Source organism: Seriola aureovittata, chromosome 15 (genome assembly GCF_021018895.1).
Source record: "Seriola aureovittata isolate HTS-2021-v1 ecotype China chromosome 15, ASM2101889v1, whole genome shotgun sequence".
Taxonomy (NCBI): domain Eukaryota; kingdom Metazoa; phylum Chordata; class Actinopteri; order Carangiformes; family Carangidae; genus Seriola; species Seriola aureovittata.
Window position 1 is genome coordinate 20,636,961 of NC_079378.1, and position 24,509 is coordinate 20,661,469.

At 42.7% G+C, this 24,509-nt stretch overlaps 1 protein-coding gene across 2 annotated transcripts; it reads left to right on the forward strand.

The window, feature by feature from the left end:
• Window positions 1–1,302: 1,302 nt before the first annotated feature.
• Window positions 1,303–21,112, forward strand: nova1 (NOVA alternative splicing regulator 1). 2 transcript variants are annotated; one of them, XM_056398235.1, is made up of 4 exons: window positions 1,303–2,473; window positions 9,769–9,912; window positions 18,961–19,127; window positions 19,492–21,112. In XM_056398235.1, the coding sequence occupies exons 1-4, from the start codon at window positions 2,299–2,301 to the stop codon at window positions 20,509–20,511; spliced, it is 1,506 nt and encodes a 501-aa protein (XP_056254210.1). In that variant the 5' UTR covers window positions 1,303–2,298; the 3' UTR covers window positions 20,512–21,112. The 2 variants fall into 2 exon arrangements, with proteins under 2 accessions (XP_056254210.1, XP_056254211.1); XM_056398236.1 differs by lacking the exon at window positions 1,303–2,473 and adding an exon at window positions 6,754–7,099.
• Window positions 21,113–24,509: the final 3,397 nt, after the last annotated feature.

Sequence of the window (24,509 nt, forward strand, 5' to 3'; positions counted from 1 at the left end):
GTGTAATCACAGTTACAGTCCAGGCGTAAGTATTTGGAATTTTTGGTTCTTTGGAAAGTTTTGTTTTTGTTCTCCACAATATTCAATTTGAAATGAATGAATGGATACTACATTGAAGTGCCAAGTCTCAGCTTTAATTTGAGGTTTAAAACAGTACTGAAGGAAGTGTGGGAGATATAACCCTATTAATACATGGAGCCCACAGATTAGGGATTGAAAAGTAGCTGGACAGATACACATGAAGTCAAACAAAATCAAACAAGTCACTGCAGCTCTTCATTGTTGTGGACTCTCTCTGTCTCCAGTCTGGTCTTCAGCAGGTGAACTGCAGCTCAGTCAGATCAGGTGACTTACTCGGCCAGTCAGAGATATTCCACCTCCCTCACTCTGAAAAGCTCTGTGGTTGCTTTGGCTGAGGTTTGGGATTGTTGTCCCGCTGAAAGAGGAAATGTCCACACTTCGTCTGAACGCAGCACAGACCGCTCTGGTATATATATAGAAGATCAGAAGCAATTACAAAATATTTCTTCATCCTCTTTAGCGCCCCTCCAGCTGGTGGCACAGGCAACCGCCTAGGTGGCCTGTGACCTATAACCTTATCCTAACCCCGACCACCCCCCCAGTGGTTAGGTTAGGTTCAGGTTAAAGTAAAGGGGAAACACATATTGACAGGGAAACAGATTCAAACACAGCGATTAGTCCATAAATCTTTGTTCCCGAACTCTACTGGTTTCTTTTTGTGTGTTTTAATGAACTGCAGTCTGGTCTTTCTGTTTTTGAGTCTTACCGGGTTTTGCTCATGAAGTCTTCTCTTGATCATAGACAAGGAAACATGTCCACCTACACAGCATTCTTGACTTGCTGTCAAGTCTTTTTTTTTTTTTTAAATGAACCCTGTTCCTCTTTACTTATCAACTTGACTAAATTAAACTAAATTTACTAAACTCTCAACTGTCTGTCAGCCCTGAGTCACACACAACTCTTTTGTGCATGAACTAGCAACACACAGCTGATCGTCCAATTACTTATGAACCCTTTTAGTTTGGGCATTGTGTGTTCTCTGCTATTTTATTAATTATTTGTTTGTTCTATAAAATGTCAGGAAATAGTGATAAATGCCTGCCACTATTTCTTCAAGGTAACTGCAAATGTTTTTTCTCTGACCAGTTAAAACACATAGTCAATTTACAGCGATGGTAATTAGAGAAAGGCACAGAATCTTAACAATTAAAAAACTAGAGTCATTCAACTTTTCCTAGAAAAGAAATGATTTAAACACTTACTTGATTATTAAAATGGTTCCCAGTTCATTTTCCCATACTTCTATATTTATTTGGTAGCCTATAAGTAGCACTAAGAAATCATAAAATACATTTTAAGACTGAACATGAGACCAGAGACTTAACAGACATTTACTGCAGTGTTACTATTAAATACTATTACATAATCATAAAGGTCCCACAGCTCTTATCATTTTACCTCAGGTGTTCTATTTTCAGACTCAGAAGAAGCAAAAGAAAAATAAAAGACTAGAAAGACTAAACCAACAAAGAAGTACAGTGTGTGAAACATTCAGTTCAACTATAAGAGGAAGTAAACCATTTTTATTGGGAGAGTCACATGAGTCCATAATGTGGTTTCTTCACATCAGATGGATCTTTGCTGTGCTGGCCTCGTCTTTTGGCCGGTCAGTGGCACTGTAGTCCTCTCTGGAGCTCTCAAAGTATATTTCCCCCTCTCGCACTACAAAAGCAACAATAACAACAGCTGCACTTATCACACTGAGGACTTCACAGAGGAACATGGCGTGAAGATGACTTGAGAGAGCTGGGTTTTTTTTTCAGCGCCTTGCCCCCGCGGAGCTGTTGCACTTGTCTCAATGGCAGATCCGCTCTCAGACTGTTGTGCAGCTTTATTTTAAGGCGCGGGGTTGTTTTGCGCGTCAACAATAAGGACCATGCTGCTGGAGCGACGGTGAGCGCGTTAAATGAGCGCATTTCACTCAATGGCATTTTATATTTAGCTCAGTGAGGGACGAGCTGGAATAGCGGCGGAGCAGCGTGGAGAGGAGACCCTCGCCTTTTGATCCTTTTTAGACCGTTTCGAGCCCCCAAAACTTGTTCATATCGCGGTGTGCGTTATCGGGCTATGTGGTGGTGAGGGCGCTGCTTGTGTGTGTGTGAGAGAGAGTGTGTGTGTGTGTGTGAGAAGGAGAGAGAGAGAGAGAGAGAGGGAGAGAGAGAAGGAGAGAGAGAGAGGGAATAGCGCTAATTTATCTACAGCTCCGGGGGAAAGAAGATGATGATGGCCGGTGGTGGCGGAGCAACCGTGGACCATAACGGGATATACTCCAACCCGAACCTCCACAGCCTGCAGCAGCCCCTTATGGAGGCTGACAGCCCGGACTCCCGCAAACGACCGCTGGAAACTCCGACGGAGGAGGCCGGCTGTACCAAGCGTACCAACACGGGAGGTAAGAGAGATACATAACAATTAAGAACCAGCTCCTCAACCGTGTCTCCTCCACATGAAGTCGTTGTTGCACAAATCTTTGCATACACCGGTAGAAGTGAAACAGCAAAAAAAAAACAAAAAACAAAAAACAAATAAAAACATACACACTGGCTTCAGTTTCACCTTAGTGAATGGGAAAGAAACCGCATGCAGCATGGAAGCGGATCTGGGCCGCATATCAGGGTATAACATGCAGCACCTGTGCACTTGGCACTTGGACCGTGTTTGTGGCTGTTACTTCACGCGCTGAATATCCCAGCAGGCAGAGCAGGCAGCCCGGCGGAGTGACTGACCTCCTCAGCTCAGGGCAGCTTTGAATTTGAACCCAATCACCTCATTCCTCCACATCTGGAGGGTTTTGCTGTGAAGTCTTCTCATTCAGTGGGAAAGTGATGGTTTGTGTGTAAGGGGCTTTAGTATTCACAATAACCCTGCTTTCATCAGTGTTGTGGTTGTCCTCTCAGACAGGGATTCCCTCACGCTTTCTTGTGCATCCTACCTGGATGTAGTCTCCTATAAAGTCCAGTAAAAATGTGTCTCCCCTTAGCTTTGTGGTACCTTAACAACTTAATAACCCTGATACAAGGTGGACAGCGGCTGTTCCATCTACCCTCTGATCCTGGACATTTCACTGTTGATTTATGAACACTGACAAGAAACAGCACAGCCTGAGACGTTAGTATGATGGACTTTGTAGATTTAGTGTCAGTGATCAGGGAGGCTTTAGTGGGATATCTCTTATTCTTCTTCAAGGTTGGAATTATGCAGGTTTAGAGCTGGCAAATGAACAGTGTCAGGAGTGTGATGTGGATTTTAAAGTGTGCTCAGCAGGAAAAACCAACAGGTGAAAATCTTACAACCCTAAACAGCTAGTAGGGAACACACTCATCACCACTAGAAGCCCAGATTCCCATCAAACGCATGTTATTTATAGGTAGCAGGGCACGCCAGATCCTCACATCTGTTTGGTATTTTTATTAGCCTCTCATGATGTTTGCCGTACAATCTTTTAGAAAGTCTCTGATCTTAACACACTGAATGATGGTAAAGTTATGACTCTGAAATGCTAATCAAAAACATGTAAGTGCTCGACAAGCAGAGCTGGGTGGTGCGGCTGTTGGTTTCATTTATCCCTGCATGAAGATTTAACACACATTAGAATTAAAGGATAATAACAGTGAGAATAGTGAGATCTACCCTGATTTCTCTCTGTGCAGGGGAAATGGTGGCGGTGGCAAATGAAGAATCAGGATCGAGGTGTGTGCACGCTTGCTTTATTAGTCATCAGTGACAGCAGTGAGGATGACGGCTGATTCAGTGCATGCCAGCCTCTGTACATCTTATTTCAGCTCCTGATTGTTATGGTTTGCACAGCTCACAGGGACCACTTATTTAATAACTTAACGTTAATTAGACGTCCACAGAGAGAAGGCAGTTTATTTGCCATATGTTACTGAAATTTGTCCATCTTTGTGTCCCCGTCATTCACTGACAGCAGCTTTACGTCCTGTTTCTTACAGCAACTTTTCTGCACCTCACTGCATATCAGAACTGTCATTTCAGCATGGCACAGAAAGACCACCAGAAAGTATTTTAGAGCAGATTCAGACCCCATATGTCGTCCATTGGCCACTGTAAAACCACTGTAGAACAGAGAAACCGCGTGGTGTTCTTCCCATCCAATACCAAGGTGATATGGTGTGAAACTGCATTTGGAAAATCTTAATAGATACTAAAAATGCATAATTAACACAGGCAATTCCCGCATTTTACTGCTGTCATTTCTATAATGTCACTACAAACCATTTTACCAGCCTGACTCCATCGTCCTCTCAGGCGTCTCTATATCACAGTCTGAATCTTGAGCTGCATGATTAACAGTGAGGTGATGAAAAAGCAGTATTTGAAAACAGCAGTGTGCAACTCTGAAGAGGCTGCCTTGTTTTTTTCAGAAGTGTTTCACATTTCTTCCTTAACAACATACCTCACATAATGAAGGAAAACAATGAGCACATCCCATTTGTAAGTATGAATATCTGCTGCTATTTTTTTAGAAAAACAGATGGACATGTGCACTTCATATTGCAAATAATAATGTAGTATATAGTATGCTGCCACAAATCACCAGGAATGACACTTTAAAATAAATGTTAAGAGCCAGGAGTTGATTGAACTCAACATTTAACAGCAAAGCTAGTTTTGTAGGGGCTTGGCCTTGTAATGATTTGTAATGCTGACCTGAAAGTGTCAAAAATGAATAGAACTGCTGCCTTATTTCCCCATCAAATTTTAGTGAAGTAATACTCTAAAGTCCATGGTAGCTGGTATGCTAAACTGCTCTGAGAACCACTACTAAAATGTCTATTTCTCACATGTACATCTTTATTTAACGTATGGCCATTGAGAGAAGCAGCATCTACACACGGTCACTCGTGTCGTGTAATGAGAATCTCCAGGCTCTGTATTGCTCTCCAAAATGACTGTAAATACATTTAAGGCATTTTATTCTAAAGTAATTGACATTTCAATTGCTCAGGTTAGCTTAGCATTCTCTCATTCTCTCTGTTAGCATGTGCAGTAGCTCACCAGAATTAGATTTACAGAGGAGAAATGGCAGCTGATCTACCGGTCATCCCGATAAGTATCTGAAAGGGGAGATGTTTGAGGCTCATTCAGTCCTACAGCCTGAGCTTAGGAGCAGAGGCTCCCTGTTAATGTTCACGTGAAATTCCCGTTTTGATCATTTGTAATGACTCCTACACAAAACAGATGTTTCATAAATATCTTGGCAGCCAAGAGCTTTATGTAACGTGCGTTAGCATCGCCTCCCGTTTCATGTGATCTACATGCATCATGTGTAACGTTGCAAACCCACAGCCTGTCTGGCAATAGTGGTAGACAGCCTGATAATCCTTACCCGTCCCTGTAATCACCAACCCCTTGACTACGTCTGATATTGATCACGTTATTCCTACCGAACTGATCATTAACATGACTGGCAGTTACAACAAAGAGAAGAAAGCCTGTGCTCTTTCAAAGCTGAGCCCCTCATTGTGCATTAAGAGCTGTGGACACTGAATGAGGGAAATTACTCCTCTTTTATCAGCATCGCCCCTCTCTCCTCATAATAAGCATCTTTCATTCATTTCTCTTTCTAATTACCCATACTCTGAGCCCATGTTGCTGGCAAGCATGCGTCTTCCAAAAGGTTGTGTGGCTGAGGGATTAGGTATGATCTCGTAATGTTGCTAATGGAAAGGTTGGCACAGGAATGTGAGCTGTATTTTTTTTAATTTTTGGTGGGAAGGACACAGGTGCCCTTGCAGAGTGATGTGACGTGAGCGGACTGTGAATTTGCCAGGTGGCAGTGAAAGAGAGAATGAGAAGCATGGAGAGAAAAGGAGAGATAGATAGACCGTGAGAGGGAGTGGAGTCTACAGGGAGGCTGTGTCTATATACCAGAGCATCTCTCAGTGAATGAGACTGGTAGAATTTTCTGGAAGGCATTCGCTCCAAAACAAAATGGGCCATGGTGTTAGGATTTGATTTGTGGATGAAAGTAATCAGCAGCCGGGGGAAAAAAGGAGTTCCTTTTTTACAGGTTCCCTGAAAGGTACTGGTAAACGAAGTTGAACCCCCCCGTGTCCATGCACAGACACTGACACACATGCACATTGCAGTTTTTACACACATTCAGCCACTTAAGATACCTCTCGGTGTAAGATTTATAGGCGTAGTGATTGGCTTCATCACCCCCCTCCACCATTCTGCGGCACTGCCATTTGCAATGGTTGATGAGCCCCTCCGCCCTCTCAAACATGGCCGTCTAAGGGATTGGGGGTGGGGGAAAAGAGGAGAGGAGGGTGGGTAGCGTAAGGCACGCTGTCTCAGATCACTCCTCCTCCACCTCCTTCATCATCTGCTTATGTTATCCATACATCTCTCCTGCCACTGTTGAAGGTCACTCTACATGCTTCCCCATTCACCGCTGAAGCCCGCTCACTCAGCCACTTCACCTTTGTCACTTTCCACGAAAAAAAAGTGAGTGAATGGACTGCCATACTTTATAGTGCTGCGTCAAAAGAGGCGGAGTGGGAGAGAAAATTCAATTTTTTGGGACCGGCGTCGGGAGGTGGGGACATGACGTGGTGGAGGGAGGAGGCTACCCATTGGCTGAGCGAGGTGTCAGTCCTGCGTGCTGCTGCAGACGGACAGGCCACTCGATGAATATGGATGAGAGCAGTGAAAAGGGTGATGCGGCAGGGAAGACCCCCCCCTTCAAACCGATGCAGGCTTGAACAATGCGTGCCGTCTTTCACTGAAAACACTGAGAGCCTGCATTAGCATTTTCTCAGACAATTGAGGCTCTGGCCAGCTGCAGGCATGGCTCGGATGCTGCGGTGAAATCTCTTTTTCTGCACCCACTGATGAATTAAACCTCGGTGAAAAAGGTCGACTGGCCGCATTCCTCAACACTACCATTGCACCTATGCCTAGGCTAATGTTAAGATCCCCTTTAGAGATTGTGCCCCGGCATTGATGGCGATCTGACAGAGGACTTGAGAAGCAGCAGATCTCAGAATGGGTAAGCCTGAAACTATTTTTGTCTGACTTGTTGAATTTATCCATCATGCTAGACTACGTGAAATTTCATACACCTAAAGCTCATTTGTCCATTATTGCTCATTTTTGTTCCATCGTCCTTGCTGCCTGTCAGCAGCAGGTTAGTCCATTGAAATGCAGAATGGGTACTTGGAAGGGTAGTGAGAAGGAGGGAGGACGGTCACAAGGCATTTCCTCCTGACCCACCCCCCTTGAGTGACTTAACTAAACACATTTGGCTCAGCGTCTGTGTCTCTCCTCCAAGCCACCCTTCCAGTATTGGAGGCAGGGGTTTGAACTAACACCCCACTGGCTCAGCTTCCCAATGTGCCCCACTGCTCCCGTTCCCTGGCGGATTGCAGCAACAGATTGCCATGTTTACTCTACCACATGACGCCATTAAAACCTGTTACTGTGATCTCAGACACTAGGACAGAATTAATTATTGAGTAATGACAGCAAACGTGGCTGCGAGGGCGATGGAGGGAATCTTAGTGGCTTCCTCCCCTGCTGGGTTTACTCTGGTTGAAGATGAGCAGAAAGTTACGCAGTGGGTTTGGGCTTGTCTGTCAACAACAGGTCTTTGGATGTTTGGATCCTGCAATCAGCATCATTCAAATTAAAATCCCTGTGTGGCTACGCTATCAGATATCTTGTGATAGGAGGGAGGGCTCAGAAGCTTTATGGCGACCGTGTCAGTCATGCATGATCTTTATTTTTTCACCAAGGTCATTTTATTGTTATTCGTTGAGAGAAAAGCGGAGAGCTGACTGCAATATAGCATGAAAATCCAAAGACCAGACAATGGCCAGAGATGATTAGAGTTGGTTCTGTGGTGTCCATTTAAAGGTTTATGTCTTATTTCTTTTGTCAGGATGTTCACAGACAAATGACATATTGACCAGCACCTGACATATATACTGTATACTAGCTTTCGATTGGTCGAGTAAGTCTTGTGCTTTCACGTAATGTGGGAATAATATGTTCCAGGATTTGAGATTGTTTCCACAACCACAGCCAATTAATCTAAATGAAAAGTGAAATTGCATTAACAATCATGTCATTGTCTGTATATTTGTCAGAGCCATTGGTTGTGGGAGATGTGCACGAAACCAAGGCTGTGTCTGAATGGAACATGAAGGGCATATTAATGCAATAAGGAAAAGAGCTAACTTGTAGGCTGTGAAATTTCCTAATGTCACAGTGCCATGTTCATTCACATCTGAATGTAATGAGTGCATTACAGAGGCAACAGGTTGGTTTCAATGCAGGGTGGTCCGCCTCCATCCATCCATCCATCCATCCGTCTTTCCTCCCCACCATCCCGGTCAAGCCCCCAAAATCGGTTACCCCCCGCAAAACATAGGATGCAGTGACACAGTGACAGACCCTGTGGCTTCAGCATCCGCAATCAAAACCTGAATCTTTCCACACTCTGAAACGTGTTGGAAATCTCGTCACACAAAGGTGGACAGTGCCTTTTTACATCTCTGCCCGCTCCAGTGACGTCACCCTTGAGGCAGCTGAAATGGATCGAACATGACGTCATTGCCTCGAAAACAGCATGCAGAGGAGATGATTTGTATCAGTGCTTTAGTGTAGTAAGTATGCACCTGTACCAAGTGTTTACCATGACGTCATTGATGCAATAGTTGGAATTCATTGGGGAATCACAGCCGTCCCACATCTATAAATATAATATTTTTGACGCCTTCTTGGCAGGTTCTTTGATTGTTTTCGGGTCTAAGCTCAATATGTGGTTGATTGCTTTTTACTAGATTAGTGCACTCAATGTGATCAGGGCTTTCTTGGACAGATACTTCACCCACTTTGATGCTGATTAATTCTTAATCAGAATTGTAGGAGAGGGAACTTTCCCTGCTGAAAGGGAGAAACATGCTTGGCTGCAAAATCGTCAAACTGACGTGCTGTCAATCACTTCCTTCCACAAGCCATGGTAAGCCACAGAAGCCCCTTCCAAAATGGAGGAGATTTAGACCATCTTGGCAGTGTACCCTATGAACAAATCTGGGGGATTGGTTCCCATATGTTCTTCTCACGTCCGTTAATTACGAGGGATCACTTTTGTATTGGTATTCGTGAACTGCATGGATAATGACTGCATGTGTTTGCATCAGTCCTCTGTGTGTAACTTTGTTTCTCAAAAAACACAGGATACATTTCACATTCAGACTGAACTGTTAATTCCACATTCCTTTTATTCATGTGTGAACAGTGATTAGTAACGCTGGACTTTGTATCTAGTCAGAGGTTGCTAAAACTCCTTGAAAACAGTTAAAATTAGACCTCTGCAAGCTGGAAAGGAGGTCATCATTTACTCTACGAGAAATCTGGGACAGGACACAGAACATGTCACCAATCTCCAATAAATGTGAATGCACTGGAAACTACAAAGAACTCAAAGGGCAAAATCTCCTACCAGATACCAGAGGAACACAGACACCCACCCCCAACCCCACCCCCCCACCCACAACCCCCCAACCCCCCATGTATGCCAAAGCTGTTTGTTCCCTTTGTGAGTTTTTTGCTTGTTCAGAGGTTTGGGGGTTGGGTGCCAGTGTGGTGTACATGATGATGTTCAGCTACTTTACAAGATGTGACCCTTTCCCACTTTATGTGTCTCCCCCCCAGAGGAGGGTGAGTACTTCCTGAAGGTGCTGATCCCCAGCTATGCAGCCGGCTCTATAATTGGCAAGGGCGGCCAGACCATCGTACAACTGCAGAAAGAGACGGGTGCCACCATTAAGCTGTCCAAATCCAAAGACTTCTACCCAGGTAAGAATGATCACTCAGTAATTAAAATCGATGAGTGTAAATGACGTTTATATACATATACATATATATATATATTATATATATATATATATATATATATATATACATATATATGTATATAAAGGAGAGGAGGGGTCTGACTCATCATCCAGCTGAAGCAGTGGTGGTTTGATGAGAGCGAGCATCTGATATTTCCTCTTCATTTGGCTTTCCATGAATAATTGCATTACGTTTTAATCACATACCAATCATGAACACTGAACTTGATTATCCTTATGTCCTTGTGGGACTGAACATACATGTAGATGTTACTCCTCTCAGATGCTGCAATCAAGCCCCTAGGCAGTTACAGTTTCAATTAAGTTGCTGGCTAGCAGGTTGCACCGTTCAGTACAGGGTTCATGCTCCCATCTCTCACTTTTTCGAAGTGAAGTCTGCAGAGTTGCGCACGGCTGCCATTTTATTCCCACCAAAACACGAGTGCAAATTCTGTGATGCAGAGGCAACGCTGCGTACATGAAAAGCATTAATTGTGTCGGAGAGTTTCACTCAAAAACGGCAACATTAGAAGGATGCCCTCTCAGCTCGATGACCCTTATCACATGGAGGTCAAAGCTGAACCATCTTATGCTCCGTACACAAGTGTCTGATTGGTAGAGGACTCTGTGTGTTTGTCCTTCATGCCTCAGAGGATTCTTCAACCTGCTGAAAAATAACAGGTGCTGAGTGTCTCGCTGCTTATTAGGTCCAGATGTTTTCTGTGATAACTCATGCAAATAATCCCTGTGTAGTAGTATACTTTTTACTGTCTACATATTTAGAATATATTAATACCTCTTTAGATAGGAAATAGTAGTGCAGTGCACATGACCTATGAAACATGATGACCGCTAAATGTGTATGTGAGAAATACTACAGTTGTTTTTAAATTATAAGGTTCACAGTCAGTGCTCTCAATACTTTGAGCAACTCCCAGTATAAAATCGGAGAGACAGAGACAGGTTCTTAGAAAAGAGAGTTCTTAGCTTATTTTTATGTAGAAAACGATAATATTCGGTACAACAGGCAGGAAAAATGCCCTTCATTTTTCATTTTGACCTGTTCAGTCGGGAGTTACAAGTGATATATAATCGTGGCAAAGAATTACTGAGCACTGGGGGAGAGGAAAAGAAGGATGTGCAAGGCAAATATTTTTTCCCGTACTTTTTCTTCCACCATGTTTCTTTTAGCCACGATTAAAGCGCGCCTCTCCACACATGAGGCCAGCTCCGTTTGAGGGAATGGATTATGGATACTTCGCTGGTGTAGAAACAAATGAAGGGAGTGATATGTATCTTTATTTCTCTCTTTGGATTGTGGATGTGTTCATAGGCCACCACCTGCTCTGCCCATCCCCCTACTCATTATCGTGATGAGTGAGAAGAGGAGTTCAGGGAGAGGGTGCTGGCAAGGATTTGATTGGGTGGTTGTTCTGGCCCACACAAGTAAAATGAAACGACTGCTACTGTACACTGCACAATAGCTGAGAGTGCGGCTTTCTGAGAAGTCAACAGAAGCTAAACCTTTAAAAAAAAAAACTACAGCTTTTTTAAGTCTGACCAAGTTGGTGAAGTTTATAACAGAAACATATATACAGCAATGAAAAATATGGTCCTGAATTTTAGAGGCTGTTTTAGATCAGCTATGTCTGGATCAGGTGTGATCCGGGCCATTACAGCATGCTACCACTGTTACACACAGTTCACACCCCCATCTCTCATCCTGCGGCAGCAAGAGCACACTCCAACCACAGCAAAATCACACACTAGAGAAAAAAAAATCAAGGGACAACAACCGATGCAGCCATTTTCTTCTGCAGTCCTCTCTTTGAAGGCTCAGTCTGAGGCTCCCACCCACCTCACATCTCCCATCTGTCAGTGTAAGACATGAAACCATGAATTCAAAGGTCTTGATGGGAACTATACAACTGGGCCCTGCTGTGGCGGACTGAGATGGATGAGCGGCGATAGTGAAGGGTGTGGATGATGCATGATTGTATGTGAGCGAGGGGACAGGGGGGCAGGCCCAGAAATAGCCTGTTTCAATCTCTCTCTGTGGACATGACCCCTCTCCCAGCTGTACTCAAGCTGCTCCAACACACGCCAAGTTTCCTCTTTCCTGCTCCCCGCTCACTGTTTCTCTCAGATTTGGTTCCTGGTAGTTGGGAGAGCTCTGGCCAGATAAGATTACATCACACTTCTCTTAAAATTGTGTTTGCATGCTTCACTCCTAACACATGGGCGCTGGCTTTTCTTTTGGTTTTATTATTTAGTTTGAACCCATGTGAACTTTTGCATGGCTGAATGTCTTGAGCCTTCATAAGTGCAGCATGCTATGCATTCACCCACTCGTACCATGCATTCAGCACACACACACACCTCCACACACCTACTTACACACATCCGCATATTTAAGCAGCTGCAACGAGAGCCGTGGGAGTTCACGATTTGAACATAAACTTAGAAACAAAACTTTAAACCCTTTGCTTTGTGCAGCTGGCCTCTGGCCATGTACATGTATTGAGTTACTTTGTACAGCACAAACAGATGAGGTTGTTGTGATGTCATAGAAACACTGGGAGTATGTTTTCCATTATCTGATCATTAAAACATCAATCACATTGTGTAACCTCACACTGGAAAACACCACTATTCCATAGAGTATAGGTTGAGGTGTTTCTTTCAAAAAATAGCAGACAAAGGAACTACAGCAAAACTTTGTTGTTTTTCCAAATGTATCTCTATATGCAGTATATACTCACTCATTCACGCTCCCTATAGGACAGCACCAGATCCTCCAGATTCACGTCTGTGTCTCCAGTGAACAACAACTCATTTCAGGTGACTCTTCCCAGCTTCAACCAGGAGCAGTTGTCGCACTGTAGTAAGATCCTGTTCTACTTTATGGTGCCAACACAGTGTTAGAGAGCAAGAGAGCATCTGCACCACAACCAAATAACTGCTGCAATATTTGTGATTGGAAAAGGTCAAATAATTAAAGGGGCACGCCACCAATTTTATACATGAAGTTTACTCGTCATAAGGAGTACGTGTCAGTCGGTGGAAACAGTTGAATGATCTCCTCTGTGGCTTTAGAGGGAGCTTTCCAAAGTCTGACAAAACAACTGTGATGATTGTTATATTGATTGATTGAGTGTGATATCGGCTTAGGAGGTGCTGATTTTGAAAGATGAGGGCATTTAGCAGGCAGGGAGGGTGTAATGAAAGATGCTATCCGGAGTTTTTGGAGCTTGAGTAAAAGTAGGAATGTCTTGTCCTGTGCTGCTTTAAACGTGACAGTTCTGTTTTAAATCTGTCCCCCATGTTTATAAAAGTTACTAGTAACTAGTTACCATTAGCAGCTATTCTAATCACTTTTAGCGCAAACAACTCTGGAAATGATAGCCTACATTTAATTGTTGGCTATATCCAAATCTTTATCCTCCAACACCTTAATTCATCTTGAGGAATCTTAGAGTGTAAAATAAAGAAAAACCTAAAATGGATGGGAACGCTGTTTGATTCAAAGCATCATTTTCAGAGCTCAAAGAGAAAATGCAACAAGTGAGGCAGAGTCCCAGGCTTCTATTGCCTGCCAGGGTCCAACCAGGGCAACAAGTCCTCAGACCTGATTACAATAATAAACATGCAGGGTGTACCAGCACTGTACCAGACTTTCGTCATCATGGTTACAATAATAAACAAGAGTCAAAGTTTGGTTAGGTTTAGGAACAAAAACTACTTGGTTAGGTTTAGGAAAAAAGTTCTTCCTCAAGGTTAGATGAGCTTTGTCGTCATGGTTACAATAATAAAAACACAGTTAAGGATGTGGAACATTTTAAAGAAACAATTGGTTTCACATGGGAAAACAGCAGCTTCCTCCTGTCTCAAAGTCCAGTGTTTTCTGGGCCTATCCATCCACCCCTGCCTCTGCCTGATATGGACGTTTTTTGCTCACTATTCTTTGTCAAAAAATAATAAAGAATTGCTCCTGTAATAATCATTACGGCCACTAGAGGCTGTCAATAAAAGGTAGCTATGGGTCGTACTAAGCTGGTGCACAGATGACCTATGGGCCCAGGGGAGTCTCAACCTGGGACAAGTTATCAGCAGTCAGTAGGTTGAGATGACCTTTTTGTGCTTACCTGCTAATTATTCTTAGTCACTATGCAATGTATTTTTGAGTAATGCAGTACACTAGTACACTGCACATTAAATCAAATTTTCACATGGCTTATCGTTTGAAAAAGAAAAACCTTTCTGGGTTTTAATTACTGCAAGCTGTGTTTCAATTCCATACTACATAAAGCTACTAAATTAATGCATGACTTTAACATTTTGCACTAACATCAATAACTGTGACCTCAGAACATTACATTCAACGCCACATTGCAGAAGTTCACCATTAGCAAGAAGTTTTATCTCTGCCAAGGAATCTATGTTTTCACCCGTGTCTGTTTATGTGTCAGCAGGATTACACAAAAAGTATTGAACCGATTTGCTTTGTAATTGGTGGAGGGATGAGTCATGGGCCAAGGAGGAACCTGTTACTTTTTGGGGCAGATCTGGATCATTTATTATGAATTTGAATTTTTTTCTATCAAGTCTTGGTGTATGGTGTTTGACACTGGCCATGGCAGAGGTCCTCGCTCTCTGAATGCCCTTCTAGTTTAATTTGTTTCTGTTTTTGTTTGTCCCTGGAGCCATCACAGCACCCTCCATCATTTGTAATAATTGTATTAATTTTGTGCAACCCCTCGATTTATGTTGTGTCCATGATCACCACACTGCAAAATGTTGCAAAATTAGCATGGATATGAACTTGCTGAAATTATTGCATGGTCTCAGTCACTGTACATACACCAAGATATCCCCTCATGCATCCGTATGAGTCAGTGTCACATGACCTGTTGTTTTCTAGTTCACATCTTTTTTACTCAACTCATCACAACTCTGTCTGTATACCATTTCAGACATAACTTTCTGATACTCGCCTCATTTGTTATAGAGGACGTCTGGTGATATTCGATATGTCAGCAAATGAAAAGGCCAAAACCAACAATGAATGAATCCTACTAAAAAGTATTGTCTGTGTATTCAGAGCCCGATTTATCTTATTCCTCTGTGCCACAGAGCCCCATTGTTGTCCAGAAACTATTAAAAACACATCAGTGAGCCACACTGTTGCACTGGGTGACAGGTTACTTCATTACCATAAACATGGGCACTGTAATTTATTATGAGTCAGTACCACATTGGGAACACCAACACTATCCTGCTGCTGTAAATACTCACCAGGCCACCAAATGTGTATTAATCCATTGGTAAAATAGTCCCCAGTAAATGCACTATTCCCCCCTGATTGAGTAATGCTCTTTAAAAACTACAGTGGCCACCTGTTTTGGGATATTTAAAAAGTGAAACTATGTATTTGTGATGGGTTTTCAAAGATGTGTGTCTTCAGCAGGAACTAATGGGCTTGAGGCTGAGAGCCACAGACAGATAAGGAACTGAGAGCAATTCACTAATGCTTTGTCAGTTTTGGTCCTTTCATGAGATTTGTTGACAAAAAAAAAAATATCACCGCCAGCCTTAACCTTTAACCCCCCCTTAAAATTAGCAAAGATTACATATAACTTCAAAGAGCTCCAGTCTTTAAGATCTCATCTAAGCGTGCACTTTGTGTCTGTGTTCCTTCTAGTAGTAAAATCCCTGGTGTATTTTAATGTGACACAGACATCAGATCCTACATTACTACTGACATTACTAGTACTCCATTATGTCCCACACAAAGACTGTATATTAAGATGGATGTAGCCTCCGTGACATCACCCATAGGTTTCTGAAGAACAGTTTTGCAGCTCAGATTGAGCTGCTCCACTGTTGCCATCTTGGCAGTGACTGACTCCCACACTTAATTCCCTGCTAATCCAAAACTGGGCAAAGAGGTGGGGCGTATGTGGAGCAGAGACTTCGGTGCATACCGGTTTGTGGAAAACATACACCCACTCACCTGTCACTCAAAGCAGCACGCTTCAATTATACATAAATTTAAACCTTAATATAATTTAAACAGGTGAGTTATATAAAATCTCACCCCATGTACAGTTGTCATGATGGAGGAAATTAGCTATAGAGACCAAAACTGTTATTTGTACCAGGCAGTAAACATGTTTATTTCTGCTTTAAAGTTGGGCATTTTAACATGAGAGTCTAGGGGGATTGACTCACTTTTGGAGCCAGTCACAAGTGGTCATTTGAGGAACTGCAGCTTTTATGTGTTGCCTTCATTTCTCAGCCATAGAGGTTGGTGCTTGGTCCCACAGTATTATGTTTCTGCCTTCATTTACAATTTACTGTTAAGAAACATAATTTGTGTGTCTTACAGTTTATTAGAACCAGGTACATGAAACAAACCAGTCTGTAATTACTGGCTTATTTCTCTGTGTGTTTACTGTCTTTTTTTTTTTTTAATATGGCAACAGTGATTGTTGGGAACTTTAGGATGTGATATAATGTAAAATTTTTCCAAGAGACAGTTTCTGATTTGCAGTATAAAATGGCATGCTTAAAAAGGATCCCCATGTTTAAAAACAGTGTTTCCATTTTAGAGAAGCATGCCATATGGTAACAGTGTGGCATGATGAATATATTCAGCAGTGGGAATTTCCAACAGAAATATTCCAGCTCAATTTGCAGTGTGAATAATTAGTTCAAAAATCTGCTGATGTGATGACAGTAATTATGGGTGATACTCTATGTGTCTGAATGAATGTGACAAAAGATTTGGCCAAGCTAAGGCAGATTTTAATCACGGAGAAGCTCAATCGACTAGACAAAAGTGTTGAAACTTTCTTACCTCAAGATCAAGATAGAAGACCTGAGAGTCACTGGTGTCTTGGGGGAAGCTGAAGGCTGAGATGTGTGCTCTGTGGGGCACTGACACATTTCTCTCCCCTCCTGCCAACAAGAGGACGAGCTAACTCTTACAGCGACTCAAAGCCCAGAGGTTATATTATGAAATTCATCACCCTCGAAGAAAGACAGTAAGCAAAAGCTGATGCAAGCAATTCAGGAAGTGAAAAGGGTAAAAGACTAAAAAATCTAAAACTCAGATAGTTTCATGTCCTCTTTGCAGAGTCTCATCAGTGACAAAAGTTGTAGTTATACATCAAGTTTTCTGCCTCAGGATAAACGATCCTACTGATGTGAGAGCTGCACCGTCACTGTTTGAAGACCATTCAAGATGCAGAGATGTTTAACTTTCTGTGCCAGAGGGGGGAGAGGGATCTCCTCATCCATAGATGAAAGCTGAAAAAGCATTTTAAGGATGTGTTGCGTCACTCGAGACGGCCAAGTTTATAATTCGTTGCACCTGCAGAGGGCGAGCAAAGAGGCAGCTCTAGTCGAAGAAGTCATTACTGTCTGAAAGTCCAATCTTTTTTTTTTTGTGTGTGTAATTCATTTTTGTTCACATATCAGTTCTAACTTCCTCCTAGTTTATATTTTGTCTGTGTGTTTTATGTATTACACAATTAATATCCTTTTATAATTTCCTCTAGCACACTCAATATTAATAGAAACAATTGAAAATAAGAGTAAATAGGCTTCATAGGAGATAACACCCATTGTTTATCTTGTCTGATTAATTTTCAAACAACTGCCCCTGAATTTGGGACATTTTTAAAAATGGCCATTGTATCCAGTGCCTTGAAAGCTGCATGCATGTGATTAAAGTAATGAGTTGTATTGTCATTTTGAAATGTTAGTAATAAGTGTGCTGTCATTACAAACCCACAACAGGTCAAGTGCCTGCACTCGCAGGCTTCGGTCTATCACTTTGTCACTTCAGTGAATGGCAGGCAGGTGCAGCACAAAAACACCAACAGGCGCCAACTGTGCTTCTGTCCGGAGCTCTGCAAGCCTTCATTTATGTTTGTTATTTCAGTAGACATTTTATTTTTGTTTGTTTTAGCCACACAAGTTGACAGTCAGAAATATGGTAAGATGTGCAGGTTTATTTAAAGCTATTATCGAGTACTTAAGGAAACAAAGGAAAGAAGGTCAGACGCCCTTTCCCCCACTTTTCCCAATTAAGAAATTTTCTACTGCTTTTCCTGATGTGCTTGAACTGACCTATTGATTACTTAAATCCATTCTTAGACATGTGTATAGTGGCATGAAGCCAATCCGCTCTGACTTTGACTAATTTCACTGAATTCATGCAGATACAAATGTGTGTCTCACCCATATCATTTGAGATTTAACCGAATTACAGATGGAAATGCCAATGATGAAGAAGAGCAGCGCTGCTCAGACACAAGTTCACCCCATTATCTGTTCTGTTTTACCCAATTAGTAGGGAAGATGTGACACTTTCCCTCTGTAAATGATCTGCCTCATTCAGATTTATGTCGTCTGTTAAGTCATTTAAGAAAATCAGCCAAAGAGCAGTCAGATGTTGAAGTGAGCAAAGGCAGGAAGGAGGGGGGGTGTTTTAAAAATCTTGCAAGGAAGTATAAAAGACTCGCTGTTGCATCACCTGTTTCCATGGCTCGGCCCCTTCACCATGGCAACGGAATGCCGGTTGGGTCGTCAATGTGGGTGTAGAAAGAAGCCCAGAGGAGGAACAAGTGTGTGTCTGGTCTGTTAGAGCTGCTAGGCAAGGACAGGCTCAGCATTACAGCAGTGAAAGAGTTACATCATTGAGGAGGAATGCCCCTCACCACCACCCCCACCCCCATGGCTCACTAACCAAGCACGGTTCTTTTCTTTCAGCTGTTTCTCTGTTGATTGTTTAAATGGAAGAAGCGAGGAATAGCTTAGTAATTGGGTCTCTTTGTGAAATGTCAAGGAACAATTTTCATTGCCAAGACATCTTAATATAAATGTAGATTCAGGTCCAGCCATGAGCAATTCCCTCAAATCTGTTCGCCAAGTACGCACTCAGAGCGCATTAGAGTAACCAATCACTTGTGTGTTTGTCCTCTTCCCCCTCTTGTCATCACAGGAACAACAGAACGCGTCTGTCTGATACAGGGTACAGTCGAAGCCCTCAATGGTGTTCACAACTTCATCGCGGAGAAAGTCCGCGAGATGCCCCAGAGCGCCCAGAAACCCGAGCCAGTCAGCATACTGCAGCCACAGACCACTGTCAACCCCGACCGTGTCAAACAGGTGAGTTACTGAAGAGTCAGTGGGTCTGAGGGGTCACTGTGTGGTAGGGGCAGTTCACTTCCAGGACACCTTGTTTATTAGTTGCTCGTCTTATTTGTTCTCTGGGCCATGACCCCCACAGTGTGGTAGGGTCAGGAAAATGTGAGGGTATGTGGTTATTTTTACCTACAGTCTTTCATAGCTAGACAGAGCCGTGTGGCAGCTGCAGCCTAAACCCCTGGGATTAACAAATCGCTGAGTAAAGCAGGGGCTGGTATAGTACTCTGACTCTGAGAGATATTCCTCTTTCTGTCGAACGTTTATGCTATTAAATCTGTCTCTAGTTACCTTTTATTGCTACTTCAATCTTTCTATTTCTCTACAGGCCAAATTGATCGTGCCCAATAGCACAGCTGGGCTGATCATTGGCAAGGGCGGAGCCACAGTGAAGGCAGTGATGGAGCAGTCAGGGGCTTGGGTACAGCTCTCCCAGAAGCCAGAGGGCATCAACCTGCAGGAGCGAGTGGTAACCATCAGTGGGGAGCCTGAGCAGAACCGCAAGGCTGTGGAAATCATAGTGCAGAAGATCCAGGAGGACCCTCAGAGCAGCAGCTGTCTCAACATCAGCTATTCTAACGTCTCGGGCCCAGTGGCAAACTCCAACCCCACCGGCTCCCCCTACGCCAACACCGCTGAGGTGCTGCCCAACGCCGCCGCAGCAGCCGCCACTGCCTCCAGCCTTCTGGGTCAGGCCGGCTTGACAGGAATGGGCGCCTTCCCCGCAGCCATGTCCAGCTTCTCTGGCAATGATCTGCTGGCCATCACCTCAGCCCTCAATACACTGGCCAGCTATGGCTACAACACTAACACCCTCGGGCTGGGCCTCAACCCTGCAGCTGCTTCTGGGGTCCTTGCTGCAGTAGCAGCTAGTGCTAACCCGGCTGCTGCTGCTGCAGCTAACCTGCTGGCCTCCTATGCCAGCGACGCCTCCAGCAGTGCTGGCCACCCTGCTACAGGCCTTGGTGGGTTCTCCCTGGGTTCTCTAGCAGCTGCCACAGGGGCTTCTAATGGTTACCTAAATGCTTCATCCCCACTGATGGCCTCCTCCCTATTGGCAACAGAGAAGCTGGCAGATGGGGCCAAGGACGTGGTTGAGATAGCTGTTCCCGAGAATCTGGTTGGCGCCATTTTGGGGAAAGGAGGGAAAACGCTGGTTGAGTACCAGGAGCTAACAGGAGCCCGCATCCAGATCTCCAAAAAGGGAGAGTTCATTCCTGGTACTCGGAACCGTAAAGTTACCATAACAGGGTCGCCAGCCGCTACACAAGCAGCGCAGTATCTGATCAGCCAGCGGATCACTTACGAGCAGGGTGTGCGAGCTACCAACCCACAAAAGGTGGGCTAAAAGGAAAAAGAAGAGGAAAGAAGGAAAGGATGAAGACAGAGATAGAAGGGAATTGAGAGGGTCACGATGAATAGAAAAAAGAAATGTCCAAATATCTGTTCAATATTTCAGTATCAAATGAGAGAATCACAAAGGAGGAGGTGGGGGAGACAACCAAGATAAGTGTGTGTGATATGTGAATGTGTTTTTAGGACTGACGTCCTGATGTTTTTTAAAAGTTTGTGTCGAGTCCTTTTGACGATGGTGATCAGAGTAAGCTGAACTGGTCCACTGCCAAGCTGCAGATTCAGGGGTGAAGCCGCAGGGTTTCACCCTCCTCCAAAACCTCATAGTTGTTTTATTTTTTCCTTTTTTTTTTTTTTTTTTCTTTTCTTTTTTGGTTTGGTTTGTTGGTTTTCATTTCGGTTGCAAACCTCAGCTCCCGGTGAGTTGAGCGTGTCAGATGAAGTTCCAGCCAGCTAACAGAGCTGTTCTACAAACCTTGCTCTTTGTATACAATGCAGACGGCATTGTTGACAGGGGACAGGTTTTATGACAAGCACCTGAGGTCATCTCAGTCTATGGGGAAGCAATCTGAGTATAATTTCTTTAAAGAAATGGCATCTATTTTGACATATGTTGAATTCTGGCTCATATCATAATTGAAGTTTCTAAATTTGGGTATTTTATATTTTCATCCTTTATTTATTGACATGGTCTCATTCAAACACAAATAGATTATTTAAACCTGTGAACGCAGGTTGATCTGAATGTAAAAACAATATTAGCCTATTGCTATTTTTTATTTACAGGGATCAAATATTGTGTTGCAGTGAAAGAAATGTATAACTCAAACCCAGTCTGAACTTCGCTGTTGCTGTCTGCAAGAATAGTTCAGGGGGTAAATAATCAATGTGAGAGGATAGAGGAGACACACAGGAATGTATAAATATATTTTACATGAACACACATAGATAATGCTCCCACAAATGCACAAACACTGAAACATATTTGCATATTCAGTCACAGCTACAAACACACAGAAATATGTTTGTTGTTTAACCCTTTCTTGGTGCTATAGGATTAGGTTTATATCTCCTTTACCATGAAATCAGAATCTCTCTGGCGACTAATCTCTTTACTTGATTTAAAAAAAAAAAAGAAAAAAAAGATGATGTGTCATCCAGCCATTAGTAGCCCATTGGATCTGACCCAGCCTCTCACCTAATGAAAAAGGACTGATTTCAGCATTTCATGATGAAAAGCAGCCCAGTCTTAATATTTCAAGTCCATCATCGCTCCCAAGGCAGGTTTTTTTGTTTTGTTTTGTTTTCTCCAGAAATTGGCCACACTCTAGATTTTACCTGACAATATTTTTGCCTTAGTCACACGTAAGTAACACCCAAGAATTAACGTAAAAGCTCAGACTACCTTGAAGCAGTGTCCAACCAGTTCAGTTCGCAAAGGGAACAAAGCACTACAAACGCATTTTGATAAGAAAAGCTGTATGAACCAATATCTGTGAACAAAGCAACTATTGCCTTTACATTAAGGGTACCAAATAGTCGAGAGACATACACTAATGAAAGGGAAGTAGACTGACACTTGAAAAGAAGGGTTGGACTCACTTTTTCTTTGAGCCATCCTTCCCAATTTGCATCAAGACGAAAAGAAAAAAAAAAAATTCTGTAGTTCATCCAGGCAACATGTTAATGCTCACTAACTCTGAGTGGAGCACGTAATAAAACATAACGAAATGTTTTGGCATCATTGTCTTTTATGGGCAATTGTTTGTCTAATGCTGGGAGGCTAATTGTGTAGAGCATTTACAAGCACTTGAAGATTACCTTGGCTTCCTCCTGTGCTGCTATCCATGGTGTTCATCCTGAGTACACTGGGTCTCTGAAGACTGCACTGTGAGACATTAAGAACACAATGTAAAGCGTGTCTGTCCCTGCTTGGGATGTGAGTATATTTTAATGTGCACATCTATGTCACACACACACACACAAGACCCACCAATACTGACAGAAGGGACATCTCCACGGGAGCATTTATACTCCAGCGTCTTGTGATGTTTCTGTTTACCAGTACCAATGCACTGCACTTAAAGTAGCGGGCGTTTTTTCTGATCAGCGAAAAACCACAAATTATTCCCACCACATTCTTCCTGCACTGTATTCTCCTACGCTCCTATTACGTCCCCAACTCTAGAGACATCTTTCAATTGTCCCCCCCCATCAACCCGAGCTCGATGACCAGCTTCCTGAATACACGGCTGTGAGGGTTGGTGCTGAGTATAGCGTCCAAGAAAATCAGAACCGCTCCCGTTTTTTGGAAAATTTGATGAATACCCTTTTTTCTCTTTTCATTTTCATAATTCATGTTTGAAAGTAAATGGATTTGAACATGTTTGAAACAACTCTTTGTGTCTGAACATTATGCGTGACAAATGCAACAGTGAGCCTTTCTTCCTATCTGAAATCTTTCCTTTCACTACGTGTCTGGAAGGCTTCATCCATAAACTCCAATCTGGCCACTAGTGAAATCATAGCGTTAAGATAAACTTTTACTGCCCAAGATTTTAGCATATAATAAGATACAAGCACAAAACAAGGGGATGTTTTATCAATGCAACTGGACTGCTTGCCTGCAGAGAGCTCTCCTTCAAAGCTCTCTGATCAATACATTGTGCCAAATACTATTTCTCTCTGCCCCTCATTAACTTTCCTCTTTCTCTCAACATTTTATTCCCCTGCATGTTGCTGTTTCTCACCGTTACTGGAAGTTCCTCCTCCTGTGTCCCAATCCCTGTCTGTGCTTCTTCCTACACTGTGCTCTCCCCCTCTTTCTCCTTCCTCCTGTCTTGTCTCGTCATGGGCGGTGTGCCGGGTGTGCTGCTGGTGGGAGTTATGCACTATAGGTCATAAGGGTATGAAAATATTTTCCCCAGGCCGTAGAGTTCACAAGGCTAAAATGCACAGAAAACACCTGCCTCCAAAAACTGTGACACCCACAAGACCAACCAGCAACATTAGCTCAAAGTATCAAATTCCCTCTATAAGAAGAACAAGTAGGATTTAGAAAGGTTTAGACGGTGAACTATGGCCTTTTAAGGGAAGAGAAAGTGTTGTTTTTTTCTCCAGAAGAAGGCAAATCTTGGTTGAATAAATATTCATACGAAGGCTGAACAAACTGAGCTCAAGTTTCGGCCTCTAAACAAAGCATAGTAAGGACAGAACGCATAAGATACAGCGAGAGTAAGGTGGGAACTTGTTTGTGACCTCAAGCCGAAACAATGACATCCTTTATGCATATCCTCTTATCTGAAAATGACTAGAATTCATTTCTGTGGAATACAATATGTCATGTCATATGATCTATATGTACTTTATTGTAGCTATTCTAGTTTGTAGTCCAAATGCAGTCCAGCGTTGTCGATACAATGTGAACTATGTTATATTTGTGTGGATGATGAGAGTGCCAACTAAGCCTGATTAAGATTAGCTTCGCGATTTGTTTGTGCATTATGATGACTCATCATCAACCGGTGGTGTCCATATTTCTGTCATTGATGATTTAGTTTGACAGTAAGAAAATGTAAAGAATATTGGAAGCAATATAGTAGCATGTTGTCCTGTTTTGTGTTTTATGTCTGTTGTATGAACCTTTGAAATTACTAAGATTTTGAATGAATAGGTTTACATGTACTTTTTGTAAGTTATGAAAATGCTGCTATTTGATAAGTAAACTATACAAAATATTTTAGTTGAAAAGATGTCTGGTCTGTTGATTAGAAACATGCTCTGAAAGGCTGGAGCATAAAACGAGGTGTATAGAATACTATACAGTATTGGTAAGATAGTAAAAGTAATAATAGACTCCATAGTACAACCTGTGCCAAACTAGACCTCTGCAGCTTCTGAAATTGTAGATGTGCGATCAAATGTTAGATATCAATAACTTGTTTAGAAGTGCTGATCAAGTGCCAATCAAACACTGTCTTTTAAGTTAAGAAA